Genomic DNA, 22961 nt, shown 5'->3' on the forward strand with positions numbered 1-22961 from the left:
ACTTCTTTTTAATATTCTGTGTGATGAAACAGGAAATATTCATAAAGCACTTTTGTTGCATGTAGAAATACAATGGCTGTCTCAAAGCGAAACTTGTGCAGCTAAGCTGCTAGTTAAAGTAGCCATTTTTTCATGGAAAACTATTTTTACATAAAATGGCAAACCAAAGTTATTCAGATTGAGCTACACAGTAGACACTTTCCTGAAAACCATGGAACCTGTTACTTCAAGGAAAATAACTGATAGTATATGTTGCCAATGATAAAATTCAAGCTTTCAAGAAAATTTGCAATTTGGAAATTTGTTTTTACCACTAGGAGAAGGAAATTGCAACCTACTCCAGTGTTCTTGCCTGGAGAATCCCATGGACAGAGGAGTCTGGCAGGCTACAGTTCGTGGGGTCGCAAGAGTTGGATATGACTTAGCGACTAAACCACCACAACCATTCATCACTAACTTGATGGGTTCCCCATACAGATGCTGATGAGATTAGTAATACTCATGAATATGATTTTTTAGATATTGTGTAATAAAATGTGTCAATGTTTAGTGGATCAGCACATACCAGTGAACCAGCATTTTCCAAACAACCAATACATGATCTTCCAACAGCATGCACCGGTAAAAGATCCATTAAAAGGGCATGATAGACCAGTGGATTTTAATGTAATAACATACAAAAAGTTCACTGATATGAATTCAAATTTTACACTGGAACTAACCCTTTGTGAAAATTAATGAAGAGAAACCTAACTAAAATAGAATGAGGAGGCCACAAGGGAGAGCTTTCAAGTAGGTATTGCTGGACATCAACAAAGACTCCACAAGAAGACAGTATCTTCCATTTCCTGCAGGAAGTAACACTATCTTACTACTTTCAGTGGAGGAAGAAAGATTTCCTCAGTGCTGGTAATAGCTCAGCTAATGAGAGAGTGGCACAACTCAGCCAATGGAAAGCCATTACACTGTAAACTTCCAGTTTCTTCCAACAGACTTCTGATTTATAATAGCCCCGTGGAAGTGACAATTAGATTTAAGGGACTAGATCTGATAGACAGAGTGCCTGATGAACTTTGGACGGAGGTTCATGACATTGTACAGGAGACAGGGATCAAGACCATCCCTAAGAAAAAGAAATGCAAAAAAGCAAAATGGCTGTCTGAGGAGGCTTTACAAATAGCTGTGAAAAGAAGAGAAGCCAAAAGCAAAGGAGAAAAAGAAAGATATACCCATTTGAGTGCAGAGTTCCAAAAAATAGCAAGGAGAGATAAGAAAGCCTTCCAGTGATCAGTGCAAAGAAATGGAGGAAAAGAAAAGAATGGGAAAGACTAGAGATCTCTTCAAGAAAATAAGAGATACCAAGGGAACATTTCATGCAAAGATGGGCTCGATAAAGGACAGAAATGGTATGGACCTAACAGAAGCCGAAGATATTAAGAAGTGGCAAGAATACACAGAAGAATTGTACAAAAAAGATCTTCGTGACCCAGATAATCACAATGGTGTGCTCACTCACCTAGAGCCAGACATCCTGGAATGTGAAGTCAAGAGGGCCTTAGGAAGCATCACTATGAGCAAAGCTAGTGGAAGTGATGGAATTCCAGTGGACCTACTTTAAATCCTAAAAGATGATGCTGTGAAAGTGCTGCACTCAACATGCCAGAAAATCTGGAAAACTCAGTAGTGGCCACAGGACTGAAAAGGTCAGTTTTCATTCTAATCCCAAAGAAAGGCAATGCCAAAGAATGTTCAAACTACCACACAACTGCACTCATTGCACACGCTAGTAAAGTAATGCTCAAAATTTTCTCCAAGCCAGGATTCAACACTATGTGAACCATGAACTTCCAGATATTCAAGCTGGTTTTAGAAAAGGCAGAGGAACCAGAGATAAAACTGCCAACATCCGCCCGATCATCAAAAGAGCAACAGAATTCAAGAAAAACATCTATTTCTGCTTAATTGACTATGCCAAAGCCTTTGACTGTGCAGATCACAACAAACTGTGGAAAATTCTTCAAGAGATGGGAATATCAGACCACCTGACCTGCCTCTTGAGAAATCTGTATGCAGGTCAAGAAGTAACAGTTAGAACTGGACATGGAATAACAGACTGGTTCCAAATAGGAAAAGGAGAAGGCTGTATATTGTTACTCTGCTTATTTAACTTCTATGCAGAGTACATCATGAAAAATGCTGGGCTGGATGAAGCACAAGCTGGAATCAAGATTGCTGGGAGAAATATCAGTAACCTCAGATATGTAGATGACACCACCCTTATGGCAGAAAGCAAAGAAGAACTAAAGAGCCTCTTGATGAAAGTGAAAAGAGGAGAGTGAAAAAGTTGGCTTAAAGCTCAACATTCGGAAAACTAAGATCGTGGCATCCGGTCCTATCACTTCATGGCAAGTAGATGGGGAAACAGTGTAAACAGTGGCAGACTTTATTTTTGGGGGCTCCAAAATCACTGAAGATGGTGACTGCAGCCATGAAATTAAAAGACGCTTACTCCTTGGAAGAAAAGCTATGACCAACCTAGAGAGCACATTAAAAAGCAGAGATATCACTTTGCCAAAAAAGGTCCATCTAATCAAGGCTATGGTTCTTCCAGTAGTCATGTATGGATGTGAGAGTTTGACTGTAAAGAAAGCTGAGCACTGAAGAATTGATTCTTTTGAACTGTGGTGTTGGAGACGACTCTTGAGAGTCCCTTGGACTGCAAGGAGATCCAACCAGTCCATCCTAAAGGACATCAGTCCTGAGTGTTCAATCGAAGGACTGATGTTGAAGCTGAAACTCCAATACTTTGGCTACCTGATAGGAAGAGCTAACTCACTGGAAAAGACCCTGATGCTGGGAAAGATTGAAGGCGGGAGAAGGAGACAACAGAACATGAGATGGTTGGATGGCATCACTGACTCAATGGACATGAGTTTGGGTAAACTCCAGGAGTTAGGGATGGACAGGGAGGCCTGGCGTGCTGCAGTCCATGGGATCTCAAAGAGTTCAACACAACTGAACGACTGAACTGAACTACCAACTTCCCCTGATTCTCTATAAATGGGTCTGCCAGGTGGCTCAGCGGTAAAGAATTTGCCTTCAAAGCAGGAGACCTGGGTTCGATCCCTGGGTCAGGAAGATCCCCTGAAGAAGGGAATGGCTACCCACTCCAGTATTCTTGCCTGGAGAATTCCATGGACAGCAAAGCCTGGCAGGCTATGGTTCATGGGGTCACAAAAAGTCGGACACAACTGAGCAATTAACACTTTCACTTACTGTTTTAGGTTAACACCTTAAAGAAACTATCACTTACCAAGTATTGGTGTAATACAAAATAGAAGACGCACAATTATTTGAAAATTACTAAACTACTCCTCTCTTTTCCAACAACTTGTCTATGTTAAGGCTTAAACATAATCAGCTACAGACTAAATGCAGAAGCAGAAATGAGGAACTAGCTGACTTCTATGCCAGATATTAAGAAGATCTGCAACAATGAAAACAATGTCACTCTTCTCACTAAGTTTTTGATTTGGAAAGTATTTTCATAAAATTTGTTATTTAAGTTAACACACAAGAGGTTTATTATTTTTAATGAATAAATGTATATTTAAATTTTAATTTATAATTAAAATAGTTTGGCTATAATTTATAATATAGTATATACTGACAGATATAACTCAACAAACAGATCTTTTGGGTTCCTAAGTAATTTGCGGGCATGCAAGTGAGTTCCTGAGACAAAAAAATTTGAGATCTGCCAGCATAGGAAATGTAACTTCAGGAAATAAAATTTTATTATACAGATGTTCATAGTTTAGTATTTAAAACAAAAAATTGGACATTCTTCAAATACCCAATGGAGATGAGGCATATTATAGCATGTATCAGCAGAACAAAATATCAGATACTAAAAACAATACGTTTATTACTTTAGTAAATAAAACAAAATTTTAAAAAATGTGGAACACAAATATAGGGAATATTTTAAAAATATGTAAAGATACAGACTGACTGGGATTAAAAAATGAATTTTGAATGACATAAGAGCTTTATATGCAAGGGTTTAGTTTTAGTAAAGCTAGTTAAACACAGGAAAAACTGATTTTTCAAAACAGAGAACAAGATTTGGGGCATACAGTTTCCTGACTGAGGACAGATGGAGCAAAGGGAAATGGGTTAGAATCATAATGACAACAAAAAAAGTTAGGCTTAGAGTAAAAAAAAATTTCCCTCACAGATGGGCTGTTTTCAGTAATTCTTCCCAAGAGATCTCAGCAGAACAGACCTACTTTGCATCCTCAATTCTCCACTGTAATGGAATGTCGTCTCCCGCTATGCCAGCATCACACCAGCAAACCAGTATCCTCGGACAAGCTCTGGACACACGTGTCACCACACACTTACTGAAGCAAGACATCTCAACTTCAGTTTGGATTTGGAGGTTTCCAGGTGTGGGATAGGCAACATGGTACGGATGTTCAGGGTGAGACACAAAACTGTATGCTATACAAAGGGGCAGAGGCTGTTGTTTCCTGCTCAGAACATAACACAAGGCTGTTCAGTGATAGGGTTAATTAACATCCTGCAGCAGTCCTCTGCTGACCCATTCTTTCCCTTCTTTCTGCCCTCAGGCCCTACCCTTAAATCGGGCATTCGTGGGAAAAAAAACAAAAAGGTGACAGTGTGAGTGCCTAGCTGCCCAACACATGGCAGTGATGGGGCTCTCACAAAGAAGTCGTCTTTATAGCCATCTGCGCTGTCAGCGGAAGGTGGCTTGCAATGGGTGGGCGTGGAGGCAGAAGGGGACTACAGAGCCAAGATCTGTCAATTCCCTAGTGGCTGACAGAAAGCCTCCTAAACATCCGCCTCCCCTTCCAGTTCAGTGTCCTGGTCCTGGAAGAGTAGCTTGCTTGAGAAAGATCTCACTGGCGGGAAAGGTAGGGGATACATTTTTCTCCATAATCAGTGTGCAGTCACTACACTGAACTTGTACACAAACCGATTACATGAACTAAAATTGAAGCATGCAATGTGGAAAGCATAAGCTTCTGAGTCCCACCTAGGGGCAAAGCCCAGTCCTCACCATCTCGGTTAGAATATTCTGGCAAGTTATGCTGCCTCTCCTCATCCATTGTCTCCCTCTCTGTAAAAGCAGGGATGCCGCTGATTTCTACGTAGGACTGTCTGGAAGGTGAGCAACCATAAACGAAAACACTTGGGATGGCAGTCAACACATGGTGGACAGCCAAGAAATAGCAGTTTTTCCTACCCTAGGTTAAGCGGTGGCCACCATAAGGAACGTGTCCTCAAGATGGAAACAATGTCCATAGAGGTCCTGGGCTTAAATCCAGTTGCCCAGCACACCCTCTGCGTCAATATTCTCACACCTAAGTGGCTCTACAAGCATCAAATCCTTTTCTCAGAGGAGTAGGCTATGTTATTTTAAAAACAATAAAAGAAGGTTCTCTCTTCTAAGGGACCATCTAGTCATTACACCTTCAGTATTGTTCTCATCTCTGCTTGCTACCTGAATAAGATCCATGGAGTATTTCTTGAACATCTACCATATTCTGAGCAATGAGCTCAATATGACATCTATCATCATATTCCTGAGACAAGTACAATAATTCCCAAGTTGCTCACGAGAAAACCAAGGCTAACTGTCCTCACTGAGACAGGCAAAGCTACAAGGCCAGGGTTTGAAGCCAGCTGATCAACCTGCAAAGCCTGTACTCCTAACTGCCGTATGATACTCTCTCCTTGACAGGGGAGGTGGGTGAGGTGGCAGAAAGAAGGGAAAGAAGTCCCGCCTGCTAAAAGTGGTACACAGGAGTGACAAGCCTTGGCCCTCCGCCTCATCCCTTCCAATCCACCACGATTCTTAGCAAGGACACCACCGCCCTCTATCAGTATTCTTCCAGTGATTTCCAACTGTCCACTGGGGTCAGGTACATCAGGTACGCCTGGCATCAGGGTCCTTGCAAAACCTAGTCTTACCCTTCAGAGCTGTTATATCCCAGGTTTCTGACATGAACTCTTTCTCAAACCAAAATTCAGAGACAACCCCATGCTTTCAGATCTTGATGCCACTGGACTGCTGGTCTCACAGCCTGGAACAACCTCCCCAGAAAGGAATCTGAGGAAATAATCCAGACACATGAAAAGGAGCCTGAGGAAAACTTCTCTTCCCCATGAACACACAGCTCAGGCAGCAACCCCCAAGAAGCCTTTCCTAGGCCACCAATGGAGGATCTCTGTGCTAATCCCTGATAACCTGGCAGTTATATAAACTCTTATTCACCTGTCTCCCATACCAGAGGGATAGCACACACCTCAAAAGTACGGGCCCAGGCCCAGGGATCTCTGAACCCAGAGGGAAACATTTGCTGGATAGAGAACTCATCAAAAATGTGCAAGACATAGGTCCAGGTGATAGAGACACAAACGGTTGAAAAAGGAGGGTAAAGGGGATATGCACTTAAAAAACACCAATAATCTTGGAATTAGAGAAATAAAACCACATGGTATGGACCTAACAGAAGCAGAAGATGTTAAGAAGAGGTAGCAAGAATACACAGAAGAACTGTACAAAAGAGATCTTCACGACCTAGATAATCACGATGGTGTGATCACTCACTAGAGCCAGACATCCTGGAATGTGAAGTCAAGTGGGCCTTAGGAAGCATCACTACAAACAAAGCTAGTGGAGGTGACGGAATTCCAGTGGACCTGCTTCAAATCCTAAAAGATGATGCCGTGAAAGTGCTGCACTCAATATGCCAGCAAAGTTGGAAAACTCAGCAGTGGTCACAGGACTGGCAAAGGTCAGTTTTCATTCCAATCCCAAAGAAAGGCAATGCTGAAGAATGCTCAAACTACCACACAATTGCACTCATCTCACATGTCAGCAAAGTAATGCTCAAAATTCTCCAAGCCAGGCTTCAACAGTACATGAACCAAGAACGTCCACGGGTTCAAGCTGGTTTTAGAAAAGGCAAAGGAACCAGAGATCAAATTGCCAATATCCACTGGATCATCAAAAAAGCAAGAGAGTTCCAGAAAAACATCTATTTCTGCTTTATTGACTACGCGAAAGCCTTTGACTGTGTGGATCACAACAAACTGAAAAATTCTTCAAGAGATGGGAATACCAGACCACCTGACCTGCGTCTTGATAAATCTGTATGCAGGTCAAGAAGCAACGGTTAGAACTGGACATGGAACAACAGACTGGTTCCAATTAGGAAAAGGAGAAGGCTGTATATTGTTACTCTGCTTATTTACCTTCTATGCAGAGTACATCATGAGAAAGGCTGGGCTGGAAAAAGCACAAGCTGGAATCAAGATTGCTGGGAGAAACATCAATAACCTCAGATATGCAGATGACACCACCCTTATGGCAGAAAGCAAAGAAGAACTAAAGAGCCTCTTGATGAAAGTGAAAGAGGAGAGTGAAAAGTTGGCTTAAAACTCAACATTCAGAAAACTAAGATCATGGCATCTGGTCCTATCACTTCATGGCAAATAGATGGGGAAACAGTGGAAACAGGGACAGACTTTAGTTTTTTGGGCTCCAAAATCACTGCAGATGGTGATCTCAGCCATGAAATTAAAAGACACTTGCTCCTTGGAAGAAAAGTTATGACCAACCTAGACTGTTTATTAAAAAGCAGAGACATTACTTTGTCCATCTAGTCAAAGCTATGGTTTTTCCAGCAGTTATGGATGGATGTGAGAGTTGGACTATAATGAAAGCTGAACACCAAAGAATTGATGCTTTTGAACTTCGGTGTTGGAGAAGACTCTTGAGAGCCCCTTGGATTGCAAGGAGATCCAACCAGTCCATCCTAAAGGAAATCAGTCCTGAATGTTCATTGGAAGGACTGATGCTGAAGCTGAAATTCCAATACTTTGGCCACCTGGTGTAAAGAGCTGACCCATTGGAAAAGACCCTGATGCTGGGAAAGATTGAACACAGGAGAAGGGGACGACAGAGCATGAGATGGTTGGATGGCATCACCAACTCAATGGACATGAGTTTGGGTAAACTCTGGGAGTTGGTGATGGACAGGGAGGCCTGGTGTGCTTCAGTCCATGGAGTCGCGAAGAGTCAGACACGACTGAGCGACTGAACTGAACTGAACTGCATGGTAGTATTTTCAAGGATGGGGTGAATGCCAGTGCTAGCGGGCCAGGAGTTTTAGCCAACCAAAAAGAACATGAAGAGCAGGATGGGGCAGGGCTGGCTCTGTCTGCAGCAGGCCTGTGCTTGGCTGGCACTATTCCCAGCCTCTATCTCCACATTCTGGGCGTAGAACAATGCCTACATATTTCCAAATGCCTTTCGCAGCCCAAAGACTTAAAATGCAGAGACATCACTGCTGACAAAGGTCTTTACAGTCAAAGCTATGGTTTTTCCAGTAGTCATGTACAGACCTGAGAGCTGGACCATAAAGAAAGCTGAGTACCAAAGAACTGATATTTTTAAATCATAGTGCCAGAGAAAAGACTCTTGAGGGTCCCTTGATTGCAAGGACATCAAAACAGTCAATCCTAAAGGAAATCAACCCTGATTATTCACTGGAAGGACTGTTGCTGAAGCTCCAATACTTTGACCACCTGATACGAAGAGTCAACTCACTAGAAAAGACCTTGATACTGGCCAAGACTGAAGGCAAAAAAAGGAGGTGATGGCAGAGGATGTGATGGTTAGACAGCATCACCGACTCAATGGACATGAATTTGAGCAAACCCCAGGAGATGGTGGAGAACAAAGAAGCCTGGCATGGTGTAGTCCATGGGGTCGCAAAGAGTCAGAGACAACTCAAATGACTGAACAACAACAACATTGTTCTATTGACCTATGAGTCTGTCCATCTAACGTAGCTATATAATAAGCCTGAATACTGGGTATAGTGATTTTTTCATCTTTATTTATTTTCAAAATTATTTTTAACTACTCCAAACTCCTTCGCCTTTCCATATAAATGATGGAATAATCTTGCTCTATCTTCAGAAGTTCTTGTTGGGATTTTGATAGGAATTGCATTAAACTACTGTATCAATTTGTGGAGTATTTGACATCTTTGGTGCAGTGGGAAAGAATCCACCTGCCAATGTAGGAGACACAAGAGATGTGGTTTCAATCCCCAGGTTGAGAAGATCCTCTGGAGTAGAAAATGGCAATCCACTCCAGAATTCTTGCCTGGAAAATTCCATAGATGGAAGAGCCTGGAGGGCTACAATCCATGGGGTGGCAAAGAGTCAGACACAACTGAGCCACTAACACACAGAGTATATCAATTTGTGGAGCATTTGACACTTTTACTGTGTTGAGTCTTCCATTCAGGAACATGTGATGTTTCTCCATTTATTTAGGTCTTCTTTGATTACAGTTTTCAGCATGAAAGTCTGAAATGTTTTGTTAGATTTACACCTAAGTATTTTTTCAGTAGTTCTAAATGGTGGCCTGTGCTGTGCTTCAGCTGTGTCCGACTCTGCGACCCCATGGACTGCAGCCCCGCCAGGCTCCTCTGTCCATAGGGATTCTCCAGGCAAGAGTACTGGAGTGGGTTGCCATGCCCTCCTCCAGGGAATCTTCTGAACCCAGGGATCAAGCCCAGGTCTCCTACACTGTAGGTGGATTCTTTACCAGCTGAGCTAAAAGCTATTATATTGTATCTTAAACGTCTATTTCCATGTGTTCATTGCTAATACAGTGAAACATAGTTGACTTTTGGATGTTGAGCTGGTATCCTACAACCTCACTAGGCTCATAGTATTCTTTTTCTGGTAGATTCCTTGAGATTTTCCATGTAGACCATTATGTCAACTATGAATGTAAACTTTTATTTCTTCCTTTCTTATCTGTATGCCTTTTCTTTTTCTTGTCTTAATGTGGTGGCAACACTTTCAGTACTATGCTAAGTAAGACTTGTGAGAGAGGATATCCTTGCCTTGTTTCTTAGGGGGAAAGACTTCAGTTACTAATTTTAAATAAATTCCTTTTGCTAGTATAATGTTGGTCTCAAAAAATATTGTTTAAGGTATTATCAAACCACTCTCCAGTTGAAGGGAAAATACAAAATCTCAATCATGGGCTATTACTATCAGTTCTCTTATAGTCTGATCCTAGGAGCCTTATTTCAATTGTTATATATTCATGCTTCCAAATAAGACAAAGCTAGGACCTTTTAAAATTTTTTTGCAGCTTTACTGAGATATTTCATGTACCACAAAATTTGGCCAGTTAACATAGTGGTTTTTAGATTTTACAGAAAGTGCAACTACTCTAATTTTTGAATATTTTCTGCACCCTAAAAAAACACCCTGTACTCATCAGCAGTCATTCCCCATTCATGCTCTTTAATCCTTCCATCTCACCTCCTGGCAACCAAATAATCTACTTTCTGTTTCTGTGGATCTGCCTATTGTTGACATTTCACATAAATGGCTTTTTGCACTTAGCACAATGTTTTCAAGGTTCATATATGATGTGATGTGTATCAGTATCAGTACTTCATTTTCTATTGCTGAAATATTTCCCTGTATGCATTTATCACATTTATCCATTCATCAGCTGATGGACATTTAGGTTGTTTCCACTTCTAGGCTATTATGAGTAATGCTGCTATGAACATTCTTGTACAAAAGTTGTACATGAAGACGTGCACAAACCAGTAGTTTATCATTGTAGTTTTGATTTCCGTTTTTTTTCACATGTTTATGGGCCACCTGTACACCTTTCTTGGGGAAATGTCTATTCAAATCCTTTAACATTTTTGAAATTGGGTTGCCTTTTTATTACTGAAATGTAAAGTTCTCTACGTATCTATGTGTCTCTAGATACAAGTCTCTTGTCAGATATATGATTTGTAAATGCTGTCAAATTCAAGATAACACCACATACAAGTGCATATCTTTTTGGTGTAATTATGCTCAGGCATCTACACAATGAAACAAACATTATCTTATCATTATTTACTATTTATTTCTCATTTATATTTAATACTACCCCCTTTGAAATTGTCCATTTGGTAAGTTAGATTATCTATGAACTCCATTTTCAGAGAGTAAAGGAGATTTCAGAGAATATTTGTTTTGATATGGGAAGTAAATCTGAGAGAACTGAGAATTACTATCCACTTAATAAGATCTAAAAGTCTTCCCCAATTTGACTGCTGTCTAGGGCTTATCCTTCAACCTTGTCAACATATTCTGGTTACATCACAGCAGAGCACTGGGCTAGAGTGAGGACACCTGAACCCCCAGCTCCGGCTCTGGCTCTTTATTACTGGCTGGTGACCTTAGGCAAGTCATCTTAAATAAGGGGTTTAGATCAGACAAGCTGTTCCCAACCTTTCAAGACTTTTTATCAATTTCCACTTTGCCCACAGAAACCAGTATTTCCAAAAACTGTCAAAGAGACTTGCCAATTACTACTTATTATAGTAATAGAGTTCCCATTTAATTAATCAAAGGTATACAACTGTAACACAGTAGTATTAACAATGGCAGTTAATACTTATTGAGTGCTTATTATGGCTGCACAGTGAGCCCTCCCTTTCAACCCTGCCAAGCCCACCACTACTACCGCACTATGGACTCCAAATTGGGAAATGCCATCTCAGCTAGAGACTACGGCATCCCTGCTCCTTGTCTTCTCTCAGAGCAGAAGTCTCCAGTCTTAAATACTGCCATCCTAATCTGCAAAGATCTTAGATGTGACTTGTTCAGACCTCATGCTGTTTTGGAAAAGTTTTGTCAAAGAGATCGGGGGGGCTACAATGAAGTAAAATGCAAAGAAAGGGAACACTGAGACAACATCCCCTCCAGGAACCTCCAGTAATTCTGCATCTTTGCATTTTTCCCAAAAGCCTGATTCAGAGTCCTGTACAAACAGCTCTGGAATGAATAACTGAACCAGCTGGGCAGCAACTCTGGAGTACTACACACACGCCTCAGAGGCACTGACCCTTTGGGGAGTCAGAGGCTCTGTGCAGCCTCTAAAATAAAGATGCAGGCAGCCTTAAGATACTGGGGTGACTAGCAGCAGTACAAGAACTCACTGCTCCACTCAGATCTCCACTTCCTATCTCCAAATACCAAGACTCTTGACAATTCTGTTGAAGAGATTTGGGGGGTCCAGAGAGGGGTCAAGCAGCAGGATGGTCATGGATAGAATCCTTCTAGAGAAGCTGGGGCTGCCCTCTGTGGGCCGTGCACTCACCAGGTAGGCTGCCGGCTGGTATGTGGGTGTTGTGGGTGAATCCGGAGTGGGTCCACCTCTCTGGCAGTGGCAGGGGGAAACTCCCGGTGGGGACTTAGATTGGCTTTTTCCCACTGCTCGTGAATAGGTGTAATAATCCCAGACACAATACGAGACCGAAGTTCCTCGCTGTTCTTGTAGACCCTGAAGAAAGGAGACGAAGTGTCAGCTGCTTTCTGCTGGTTGGCAACCCTGCGCACAGTATTTTGGTGGTGGTGGTGGTGGCGGTGGTGGCGGCAGCTGCGACAATGGCGGCGACGGCCCTGATAGCGTTTGGACTGTTCGCAAGGGTGGGAACAGGCCGCCCGGCGGACCTGGGTAAGGGGGGCAATGGCCCGGCGTTGTCTCCGCGATTTGGGCCTAAGCTTCTTAGGCATCTGAGTTGCCCCTTTTCGTTTACCACCCCATTAGAAAGAGGTGAGGGTGTAGGGGCACAGGGCCTTGACTCCTCTGGGCCCACCCCACCCCACCCTGCCCTCAGCCTCATTGTGTGTTCATCACATGTCATGGGAAGAGTCATGGAAGGCAAAGGCTCCAATGGGAAGGATAACCAAGTTCCTGGTCCAAGTAGGCAGGGCTCTGGGGCTTAATGTCCAATCCTGTCACTAACTCAGGGGCCTTGGAAGGCTGTTCTAGGCCTCTTTTTCTCTGTCTGTGAGAGAAAAGCAATGTGAGCTATCACTGAAGCGTTAAGGCAGACTGAGGTAGCAGGGAGCGAGCAGGACTCTATGGAGTTCCTAAAAATCTGTCATTTTTAAATGAGTCATATCCTGAGTCAAAAAACAAATCTTATAAACCAGGGACGCAGAAAATAGACTGGTGGTTGCCAACGGGAGGGTGGAAGAGGACCAAACTGGGAGTTTGGGATTAGCAGATGCAAACTGGAATATACAGAATGAATAAACAAGAAGGTCCTACTGTGTAGCACAGGGAACTACATTCAATGCCTTGTGATAAACCGTAACGGAAAAGAATATGATACAGAATGTCTACGCTGTATAACTGAGTCACTCTGCTCTACAGCAATAATCAACACAATACTGTGTATCAACTATATTTCAATAAAAAATAAATTTAAAAAAGCAAACTTTATAAATGTAAATCAAAATCTGAAGGAAATCAGATGTCTTTACTGGAGAGAAAGGTGGCAAATACTGTCATAATCAAGTGACCAAATTGAACAAAATCTACAAGACAGATGTCATGAGCCTGAGATGAAACACTTAGAAGAACATAGCCTCACTTACATAGAATTCTTGTTGAAAATGTCCAACCTGAATCAAATGATAAGGAAACAATCTGAATGTTCTATACAACAACTGACCTCAAGTCTTCAAAAATAGCAATGCTAAGAAAAATAGAAGTCTAGGAAACTTCTAGATTAGAGGAAATTGAAAAAACATGAAGATAAACACAATGTGTGATATTTGGCTGGGTTAAAAAAAAACAAAAACCTCAACTTGAAAACTAAAAGACTACCCAGAAAGGACACTACTTGGATGACCGCAGAAACCTGGACACTGACTTTGTACAAAATGACATTCATCTATCAAAACTAAGTTTCCCGAGTGTGATAACCGCCTTAAGGTTATCCAGGAGGATGTCTACGTAAGAACAAGGAGATACATACTGAAATATTTAGGGCTTAAGGTTCATAAAGTCTGGAAATAATTATCAGATGGCTCAAGAACAAAAAAGCATACAGAAAAAGTAAGTAAATGCAGCAAAACATTAAAAACTGGTCAACTTAGGTGGTGGGTATATGGGTGTTCACTGTATTTTTTTGCAAACCCTCTTTTCTAAGGGGTTGCAAATTTCAAAAGCAAGAGTCAAGATAATGAAAAGACAAGTTAGACTCCAAGAAAATATTTGCAAAACACATATATGATTAATGACTGTTATCCAAAGTATACAAAGAACTCCTAAAACTCAACCTTAAGAAAGCAACTCAATTAAAAAATGGATCAAAGACCTGAACAGATACCTCACCAAAGAAAATGCAAAGACAACAGAAAAGCATATAAAAAGATATTCAACATGATATGTCATCAGGGAACTGCAAATGAAAAGAAAAATGAGATACCACCACACAGCTGTTAGAACAGCCAAAAGCTCAAACACTGACAAGGGTGCAGACCAAGAGGAACTCTCGTTTACTGCTGGTGGGAAAGCAGAATAGTATAGCTACTAAGGAAGATAGTGCAGCAGTTTCTTACAAAAGTAAACATACCCCAACACCACCAAGAAGAGAATCTGGGTGATAACGTGTGTCAGCACAGGTTCTCAACTGTAACAAACGTACCACTCTGTTGCAGGATGCTGAGAGTGCAGGGCAAGAGGGAGGTCCCAGGGAACTCACTACACTTACTGCTCAATTTTGCTGTGAACCTAAAACTGCTGTAAAAAATAAAGTCCATTAAAACAAAAAACTGGGGAATGGAGTGTACCAGAGTAGGTATACTTTATCCTAAGAGGTCACAGGCCTGGCCCCATCTCTACCCTGCAGACTTGTGGTCTATTGAGTGCATCATTTTATTTCATGGGGCATTTTCCACATGAATCTTCTCTTAAAATAAATTAAAAACAGAAAGAACAGAGTGCCCAGGAGAGAAGGATCCTTCCGTTAACCTTCCTCCATTCTCTAACACCTCAAGTCCATTCCTTATGTTTGGCCATTGGTTCTCTCTTCTTTTTTCCCAGGCAAAAGCCATCGCTTAGAAATACCTGTGGAAGTCAACCAGATGTTCTGAATCGATATAATCATTCAAGTTCAGGGTCAAATCTGACACTTGCTGTGAGCCATGTTCCTAGAAAAATGAAAACAGAAAATGAGAGACTGGGGTATTTCTGGTCTAATGAGTGACTAAGTGGGCGACTAGGGGGGAGAAGAACAATTTTATATCCAACCTAAAGAAACACACATGGGCACCAAGAGACATATGCAGGGACCGTTTGTAACAGATGAAATACACGTTGAGCATTTGGGGACAACTCTTGATTTAGGAATAATGCCTTTCTGAGGCAGAGCCCAGAAATACCTCCTTCCCAAGCTCTTTTGCAGCTTAAAATCAAACATGTGAATGCAGTCCCAAACAGATGCACAACTTCAACTTGGTGGTGAGTAACATGGATAAACAGGCTGAGTAAGGAGCAGACATCTTGCCATTATGGGCAGCAGCAGAGACACAGGGGCTACAACATCAGTGGCTCATGAGAAGGGGGCCCCTGGGTTGGCAGCCAGCCAGTACCTAATGCCCTGGGCTGACGGCAGCAGCACTGGTTTCCACAGCATGGTTTGGAGCAATGCCCTGGAAGCTCAGCCTTCGAACTGCCTCTCCAGCCCTTCTGACAACTCAGTTATCCCAGTTCTTTTAATAAACCCGACTATTCAAATGAACCTAAAGGGATTTCGTTGTTTCAAACTAACAACCTTGAGTGATATACGATATAAGTGATCATCAAAAGGAAGGGGGTAAATAAATTATTGCATTATGGAATACTACATCGTGGTTAAAATGAATAAGGCATAGTCATTTGCACTGCCATGTAAAGACCTTCAAAACATATCAAGGTAAAAATGCAAAGTGCAGAACACTACAGACTGCCTGATATCTTTATGTGAATCCAGACAACCAGGCCAAATTTAGAGAGGCACTGCCCTCAGGGTGCTTACAGCGCGTGTTATATAGACTACAGAACATTCTGCTATAGTGGCAGAATACAAAATATTACACCAAAGCATAAATGTGATTAACTAACTGCAAACCGTGTCAAGTACCAGGCAGGAAAATAAAATGACCAAGCAGAGGCATAATTTAGATCTTTCTGACAGACAAGAGGAAGCAGTCAGGACTGACTGAACTTTCTGAGTAAGTGAAAAGAAAACAAGAGGGAGTCAGTCAGGCTAAAGGGCTGTACCTGTGTGAGGCAGCAAAGGTGGAGAGGAAGAGCTTTCCAGGAGGGAAAACGAGAAGGATAAAGGCTTCGAGGCAGCAGAAAGCTATGAGCCATAAAAGTCTAAAGAACTAAAAGCAGTCCCCCAGGGCTACAATAAGCTTTTTCTGTTTTCTCCCAAGTTGTCCCTGAATGAATCTACCTTAATTTACTTCACTGTTCCTTTGTGATGGCAAGCACTTCCTTTTACAATAATAAGGAGTAGGAATAGACATCTTTGAACACAAAGCATTTCTACATTTAGGGTCCTGGCCTCAGAATAAAGTTCCAGAAGTAGGATCAGTAGGTAAAGCCTTCACATACACCAAGGGCTCTTAAATGGGTTTCAAAAAGGCGATCCCAAGGTCCATTCCCAACATCAGACTCTTTGTGACTACAGTCTCACCAGCACATTGATGATCATGCTGTTCTCCACGGTGACAGCCTTCACGAGGAGCTTTCTGGACCCATCCTTGGATTCATACCGGAGGACATACAGGTCTTTATTACTGTTCCATTCCACTGGCAGCAGTTCTGATTTCTTATCATTGGGACCCGGCTGAGAAGACACCAGAGAGGAGAAAGATCATGACTTCAGATCTGAAAAAAGGAAATTACAGATAATCTAATCCTGTTCCCTCACTTTACAGATGAGGACATGGAGGTTGGGAGAAGTAAAACGTCCAAGGTCCAACAGCAAGTGAGAGATCTGTGGTCTCTGGACTCCAGCTCCAGTGTTTCTCCCTTACTGCTGACTGCCTTTGTGACACAGCACTGGAACCTGTTAAGAAGCTACAGTCTTGGTTGAATAATTTTCTCTCCATCTCCCTGCCAAGAATAAAGCCAGTCATCTCAAGGAATACTGTGAAATTCTAAAGACAGTGTCTCTCAAAGTTTGGAATTTCGGCCAACTGCAAAGGCATCATGAAAGTAGTGACTAAAAATAGATTCTAATGACACCTCTCCAGACTACTGTAGTCGTTTAACAAAAATTATGAACAACGTTCATACAAACACAAAATCTAGCATATGTACAAGATAAAAAAAGAATTATAAAATGGACAACTAGGTATCTACAACCAGCTGAAGACAAAGAACATGGCTTGAGTAGTGTACCCCTAATGAATCTCCCTCCTCTTCCCTTGTGGGTAGTCACTAGTCTGTATTTTTAAAAATTTCCTTACTTTTCCTTATAGTTACATTACTATATACAAATCCGAAAAATAAGTTGTTTCAAATGTTTTTGAATTTTATCTAAATGGCATCATTTTTGTCATTTTCATTCAATATTGTTTTGAGAGTTATCCATAACTATAGTTGATGCACAGTGCATTCCACTGCTGCATAGTTCACAGCCACATAATGCATCACTGCATGAATACGCTGCAAGTTACACTCACTTGATGGATATGTGGGGTGTTTCCAACTTATTTGTTATGCTATTAAAAATAACGCTGCTATGAACATTCTTGTACACAGAGTAGCTCACACATCCAGTAACATAGAAATGAACTTCTATAAAATATATCTAGGGGAAGAACTTTTAATTTATAAGATAAAGTCAAATTGTTTCCCAAAGTATGGATTTACACTCTCATGAGCAATGTATCAAAGTTCTTGTTTCAAGTGCTCAGCAACATTGCTACTGTCCAAGTTAAAATATTTTTGCCAACCAAATGGATGTAAAAATGCATCACTGGGAGTTGTGATGTCCTCCTTTCTTAAAAGGAAAACAAACAAACCCGAGGACTTTCCTTTTACACACTAACGTTTGTGACACAGTTCTCAAACTATTTCTATAGAAAAACCCAAAACCTGATTTCCAGGTGGGAAAAGATTTCTTAAACAAGGTCCACAAAAGAAAAAAATGCTATCTTTGACACCGCTCATAATTTAAAGCTTCCGATCAATAACCGCTACTACTAACGAAGTGAACAGGCAGCCACAGGCTAGGATGAGCTACGTGCCGTGGCTGCAAATGAAAAGGAATGAATAACTAGTACAAAAAGGGAATGCCTGAAAAATGAACAATAAAAATTGGCAATTCACTTGAAAAACTGGCAAAAGGTCAGAGCAGCTAACTCTGTATAAAGGGCTGTTCAACTTGACTAGCATTCAGAGATACTGGGATCCACCCATCCGACTGCTGTTATCCATTTTTCTATTTTTTGCCAGGCGTCTGTGGGGGTGTAAGGAGAATGGCAACCTCTAAGTCCTGCTGGAGACTGTTGACATTCATACAACCCCCTTTGGAGAGCAATTTGGTAATATTTAGTGCCATCAGATAAGCCAATTACCCCATGACCCAAAACCTCCACTCCTAAAAGAAATTCTGTACACAGAGGCACAGGGAATATGACAAGGGCTTGTTGGGGTCACCAAAGCGGAGGCAAATTGCACAATATGCCCACAGTACAGCAGTGAGAAGAAACAACTAGATCTAATTGCAGTATTATAGGTAAAAATAAACAACATGACAAAGAAACTTTTTTAAAAAATGAGATTTACAGCTGGGTACCACTTCTGTAAAAAGAATAATTAAAACACATGAAAAAAAAAACCCTCTATATTATTTTCATGGATGCATATGTCTATAGCTAAACACAGAGCAAGTGGACTGGGAAGATCTGTATTCATGAGACTATAGTGGGAAGGAGTGGGACCAGAGCTGAAAAACAACAACAAAACACAAATGTCTAGGAACACAAACCTCACAGGTATCAAGGACAACAGAAAGCCAAGAATAGAGACTGTGGGCCTCTCCTCTTTGGTAACCTCTAGGCCTCAGAAATCAAACGAGGAAAGCAGTGCCAGTAAAATTCAAGATGTTGCAACTGGCCTGGTTTCAAAACTGGCTGAATGACAAGGAAACTCACAGGCCTGAAGCAGGGAAATGAAAGTGACAGAAAACAAAAGTGAAACTTATCAGCCAACTCCGCTTAAGAAAGAGAAATTATCCCCTCACCCCTAGCTGGGTAAAGTTCCTGTAACATGTGTAGTGTCCTGGATTTATGGTTTACTTTGGAAGCCAAGAATTTGATAATATGACTTGTCTTTGTTGTATCAAGGGCCTCTGAATTTATATTTATACTCTCCACGTACAGCATTCAACCCACCAGAATTTCTTCTTGGAATATATATAACTGGGCCTGCTCACTGCCCCGTAACATCTGGCTTTCAGAGCAAGAGACACTACTGGGGTCTGGCGCGGCTGATACCTCTCACTGCAGCAGAACCAGTGTTCCCCAGCTCAGTGCCTGCCCTGATACGGGAAAAAAGGTGGGACTGAAAGGAGACTGGCCTTGGTGATATCAAATCAAACATGGCATTCAACTGCCTTCTAGACCAGGACATCAATATCAGACCTCCCGAAGAGCTGCAACTGGAAAGTAGCCAAAGTACATAGTTGTGTAGTTTAACTGGCTTGGATGAAAACAATCTAAGAGCTAAGAGGGGGCTATGGCAACCCACTCCAGTATTCTTGCCTGGGGTATCCCATGGACAGAGGGGCCCAGCAGGCTACAGTCCATGGGGTAGCTGAGTCGGACATGACTTAACAACTAAACAAGAGGGAGCTGAGACTTGCCCAAGGTCATGGTAAGTCAGGTGCAGAGCTGGGTTTGACATTCAGAGCTCCTGGTTGCCTGTGTTATGGCTAAAGATGCCCACCTCACAAAGTAAAAACAGCTGTCCCCTTAGGCAAAATCCTAGGGCTGGAAGTATTCTTTAATGGAGGTGAGTCCATCCCAGTATCCCTGGGCTAAAATGTGTCTCAAAAAGATCATTTCAGGCATTTTCCTCTTTTGTCATAATCTTTAGATTCCTACAACAAAACACTAAATCCTCGAACTCAAGCCTATGGCCATCTCTATTCCCTGGTCACCTAAACCACCTGACAGAGCTGTAAAGTTCTTACGAGGTGTGGTGCTGACTTCAAGAGAGAAATCCAAACTCAATACTGAATTTTTGATTGAAAATGCATTGTTCTTCTAATCAAGTTTTATGTACACAATTTTCCTGAACCAGAGAATATAGAACCAAAGACAAAAGGAGACAATTTAGCTTTCTATTTAACTGTCAACATAGTAAATGATCAAGTACACAATTTTAGGACCTTCCTCTCTCTCTTATCACCCCTAGAAGGGTGGGAAGCAGGAGGCTGCTGCTTCAGACAAACAGTCTCTGAACTCTGCAAACACTGCTGGTGTCAGCTGAGTCTGCTGGCCCCATGCTGGAAAACTAAAACCTCTCTTGAATAAACTAATAGGAAAGATACTCCTCCAAAAGGCTTCTACTCCGAATGAAAGTAAACACAGAAGTGAGAGGAGGACAAGCACCACCTGAGCCCCAGAAGCATTTAAGGGCAGAGAGAAGCAGAAATACACCATGCTCTAGTGTGCAACACAAACACCCATCCCCCAGGGGCACATGCTTGACCTAACACTGGGGTGGACAGATGGACAGTGGGCAATGCTTTCCAGAGCCCCATCTGCACTCTCCTGGGGCCTCCCCCAAGAGGTCTGGAGCCAGCAACTTTTTCTGTTTTGCATAAACTCAACATGTGGCAAGGTAAACAGTGTGCACCTCTGAGATTCAGTCAGGGATCTTTTTTTTTAGACCAAATCATGTTCTTTCTTAAAACCTGGAAGCCTGGAGTACACGACAGGGGAAACGTGGCGGTTAAGAGCAGGCAATGATCCACACGGACTGAGGTCTCTAAGCTGTCAAAGTGTCTCCGATGACAGGATCTGTGCAGGAAGGGGTCCAAGTCAGTGCTCACAGGAAGCGGATGTGTACTATGACAGTGCGAGGGAGAGTCGCAGGGAAGGGGCAGGGAAGATGGGAGAATGCTACAGCAAAGAATCAAGTGAGGCAGGCTGGCCCCGGCAGTCCTGGGGCTCTGTGGGGCCTGCAACAAGGCCCCCAGCTGTAAAAGGCAGAGTCTGAGAATGAGCAGGAGAGGCTGCTACTGTAGGGACAGCTATGGTGAAGGGAAGTTTACTTGGCCTTCACACCCAGGATGCATGTGTGTGCATGTTGGGGAGGCGGTTGTTGGCCTGGAGTCTGAGTTCAAGACGACAACGGTGAGTGGGCAGCACGGGGCCCTGCCGTATAGAGTGAAGGGTGTCGAGCCCTCTGCTCTTGACTGGAGCTGAGTCCAAGCGCTCCCCTATACTGGTGTCCCTCTATATGGTGCTTGGATCCAGGTGAACGCTCCAGTACAGTAGGAGGGTGGTACTGAATACAGCTTCTCCCCACCCAGCGGCTTCTTAAGGAGTTCGGTGGGGTTCGGGTAGGTGAGGAGTGCTCAAGGGAGCTCATTATCCCCGTCTCGGTGCCAGAGGGCACAATCTCAGCCTGGGAGAACGCCAGCCGGTGCTGGAGGGCGTTTCTGACCAAGGGTTTTCAAATCATGTTGTGCCAGCTAGAATGCAACAGTAGAGCACCTCCCTGAGCCGCAGACTACAGGTACCAAAGGTGTCAGGAGCGTCAGGGCCCGGACCTGCGAAAGGGGAAGGTCGGGCACTCTGTACCAGGCCTCTGGTCTCCGGATTCGGGCAGAAGACGCCTCCCGCCTCCACAATGGTCCCATGCCACCCTGGCTCCGTGGCGTACCTGGTCGCCGGCACCCAAGCCGTAGTAGCCGTGCGTGACCACCTCCCAGTGCAGGAAGCAGACAAGCGCGTCCTGCGCGCAGGTGATGGCCGGCGCAGCCGACGCGAACAGTACCTCCAAGCCAGCCATGGGCGACCCTGGCTTCTGCGGGCGGAGGAAGGGAGGAAGAAAGTGCGGTGAGCCGACAGGGCCCTCACAATACTCCTGACTCTTCTCCGCTACTCCGCAGGTTGTGGTCTAATGTCAACCTGCGCGACCAAAATGGAGACACCCAGGGGCGGAGGTGTGGCCACCGGAAGTAACTTCCAACTCCCGCGCTCCCTTACGAGAGCGCCCGGCTGGAAACAGAAGGAAGACTCTTAAAGGTTCCGCCAGGCAGAACATGGGCAGGGCAGGACCCCTGGGAGCGAGGTCTTTCAAAGCTGGGATCTCCATCTTCTCTGTAGGTGGTAGGTGTGCTGTACGTAGGTTGTGGCATCGTTGAAGAGAGGCTACCTTTGTTTTGAGTCACAGACTTCTGCAAAATAGGGTGGGCGTATGCTGGTAGGAGAAGAGATTACGAAATAAGATTAAAACATATTCGTAGAAATAGTCGGCACTTAATGCAGTGCTTGCTCCATGGAACGTTATTGTAAATGTTTTACTTGTATTAATTTATTTAATCCTCAAGACTCAACCCTATAAAGTTGGTATTTGATAGCTCCATTTGGCAAATGGGTAAACAGACACATGGGGCTTCTCAGGTGGCTCAGTGGTGAAGAATCTGCCTACCAAGCAGGAGAGGCAGGTTCTATCCCTCGGTCCGGAATATTCCCTGGAGAAGGAAATGGTAACCCACTCCAGTATTCTTGCCTGGGAAATCCCATGGACACAGGTGTCTGGTAGGCTACAGTCCATGGGTTTGCAAAAGAGTAGAACACGATTTAGGGACTACACAACAGCAACAAACACACACAGAAGAGTGTTTTGACCAAGATGAGTGAACAGTAGAGATGGTACTGCAATCTAGCAGTCTGGCTCGTTGGATATTAATTATTTATTGTGTGCTGGATCCTGGGTGAAAAACTTCATATCACTCTATCAAATGTTTTATGAAATATGTTCCATTATCATTCCCATTTTGCAAATTTAGCTCAGATGG

At 42.9% G+C, this 22961-nt stretch overlaps 1 protein-coding gene across 1 annotated transcript in view; it reads right to left on the reverse strand.

Moving 5' to 3' along the window:
- The window catches only part of PSMF1 (proteasome inhibitor subunit 1), a 39620-nt gene extending 17517 nt beyond the window's left edge, over positions 1 to 22103 (reverse strand). The window contains exons 1-4 of the mRNA XM_052650542.1: positions 21821 to 22103; positions 16611 to 16763; positions 14996 to 15078; positions 12233 to 12415 (exon numbers count right to left, since the gene is read on the reverse strand). Coding sequence (XP_052506502.1) covers positions 12233 to 12415; positions 14996 to 15078; positions 16611 to 16763; positions 21821 to 21949 — 548 coding nt within the window. The 5' untranslated portion in view covers positions 21950 to 22103. The remainder of the gene's footprint in view (positions 1 to 12232; positions 12416 to 14995; positions 15079 to 16610; positions 16764 to 21820) is intronic.
- Positions 22104 to 22961: the final 858 nt, after the last annotated feature.

The sequence above is a fragment of the Budorcas taxicolor genome, chromosome 13 (genome assembly GCF_023091745.1).
Source record: "Budorcas taxicolor isolate Tak-1 chromosome 13, Takin1.1, whole genome shotgun sequence".
Classification (NCBI taxonomy): domain Eukaryota; kingdom Metazoa; phylum Chordata; class Mammalia; order Artiodactyla; family Bovidae; genus Budorcas; species Budorcas taxicolor.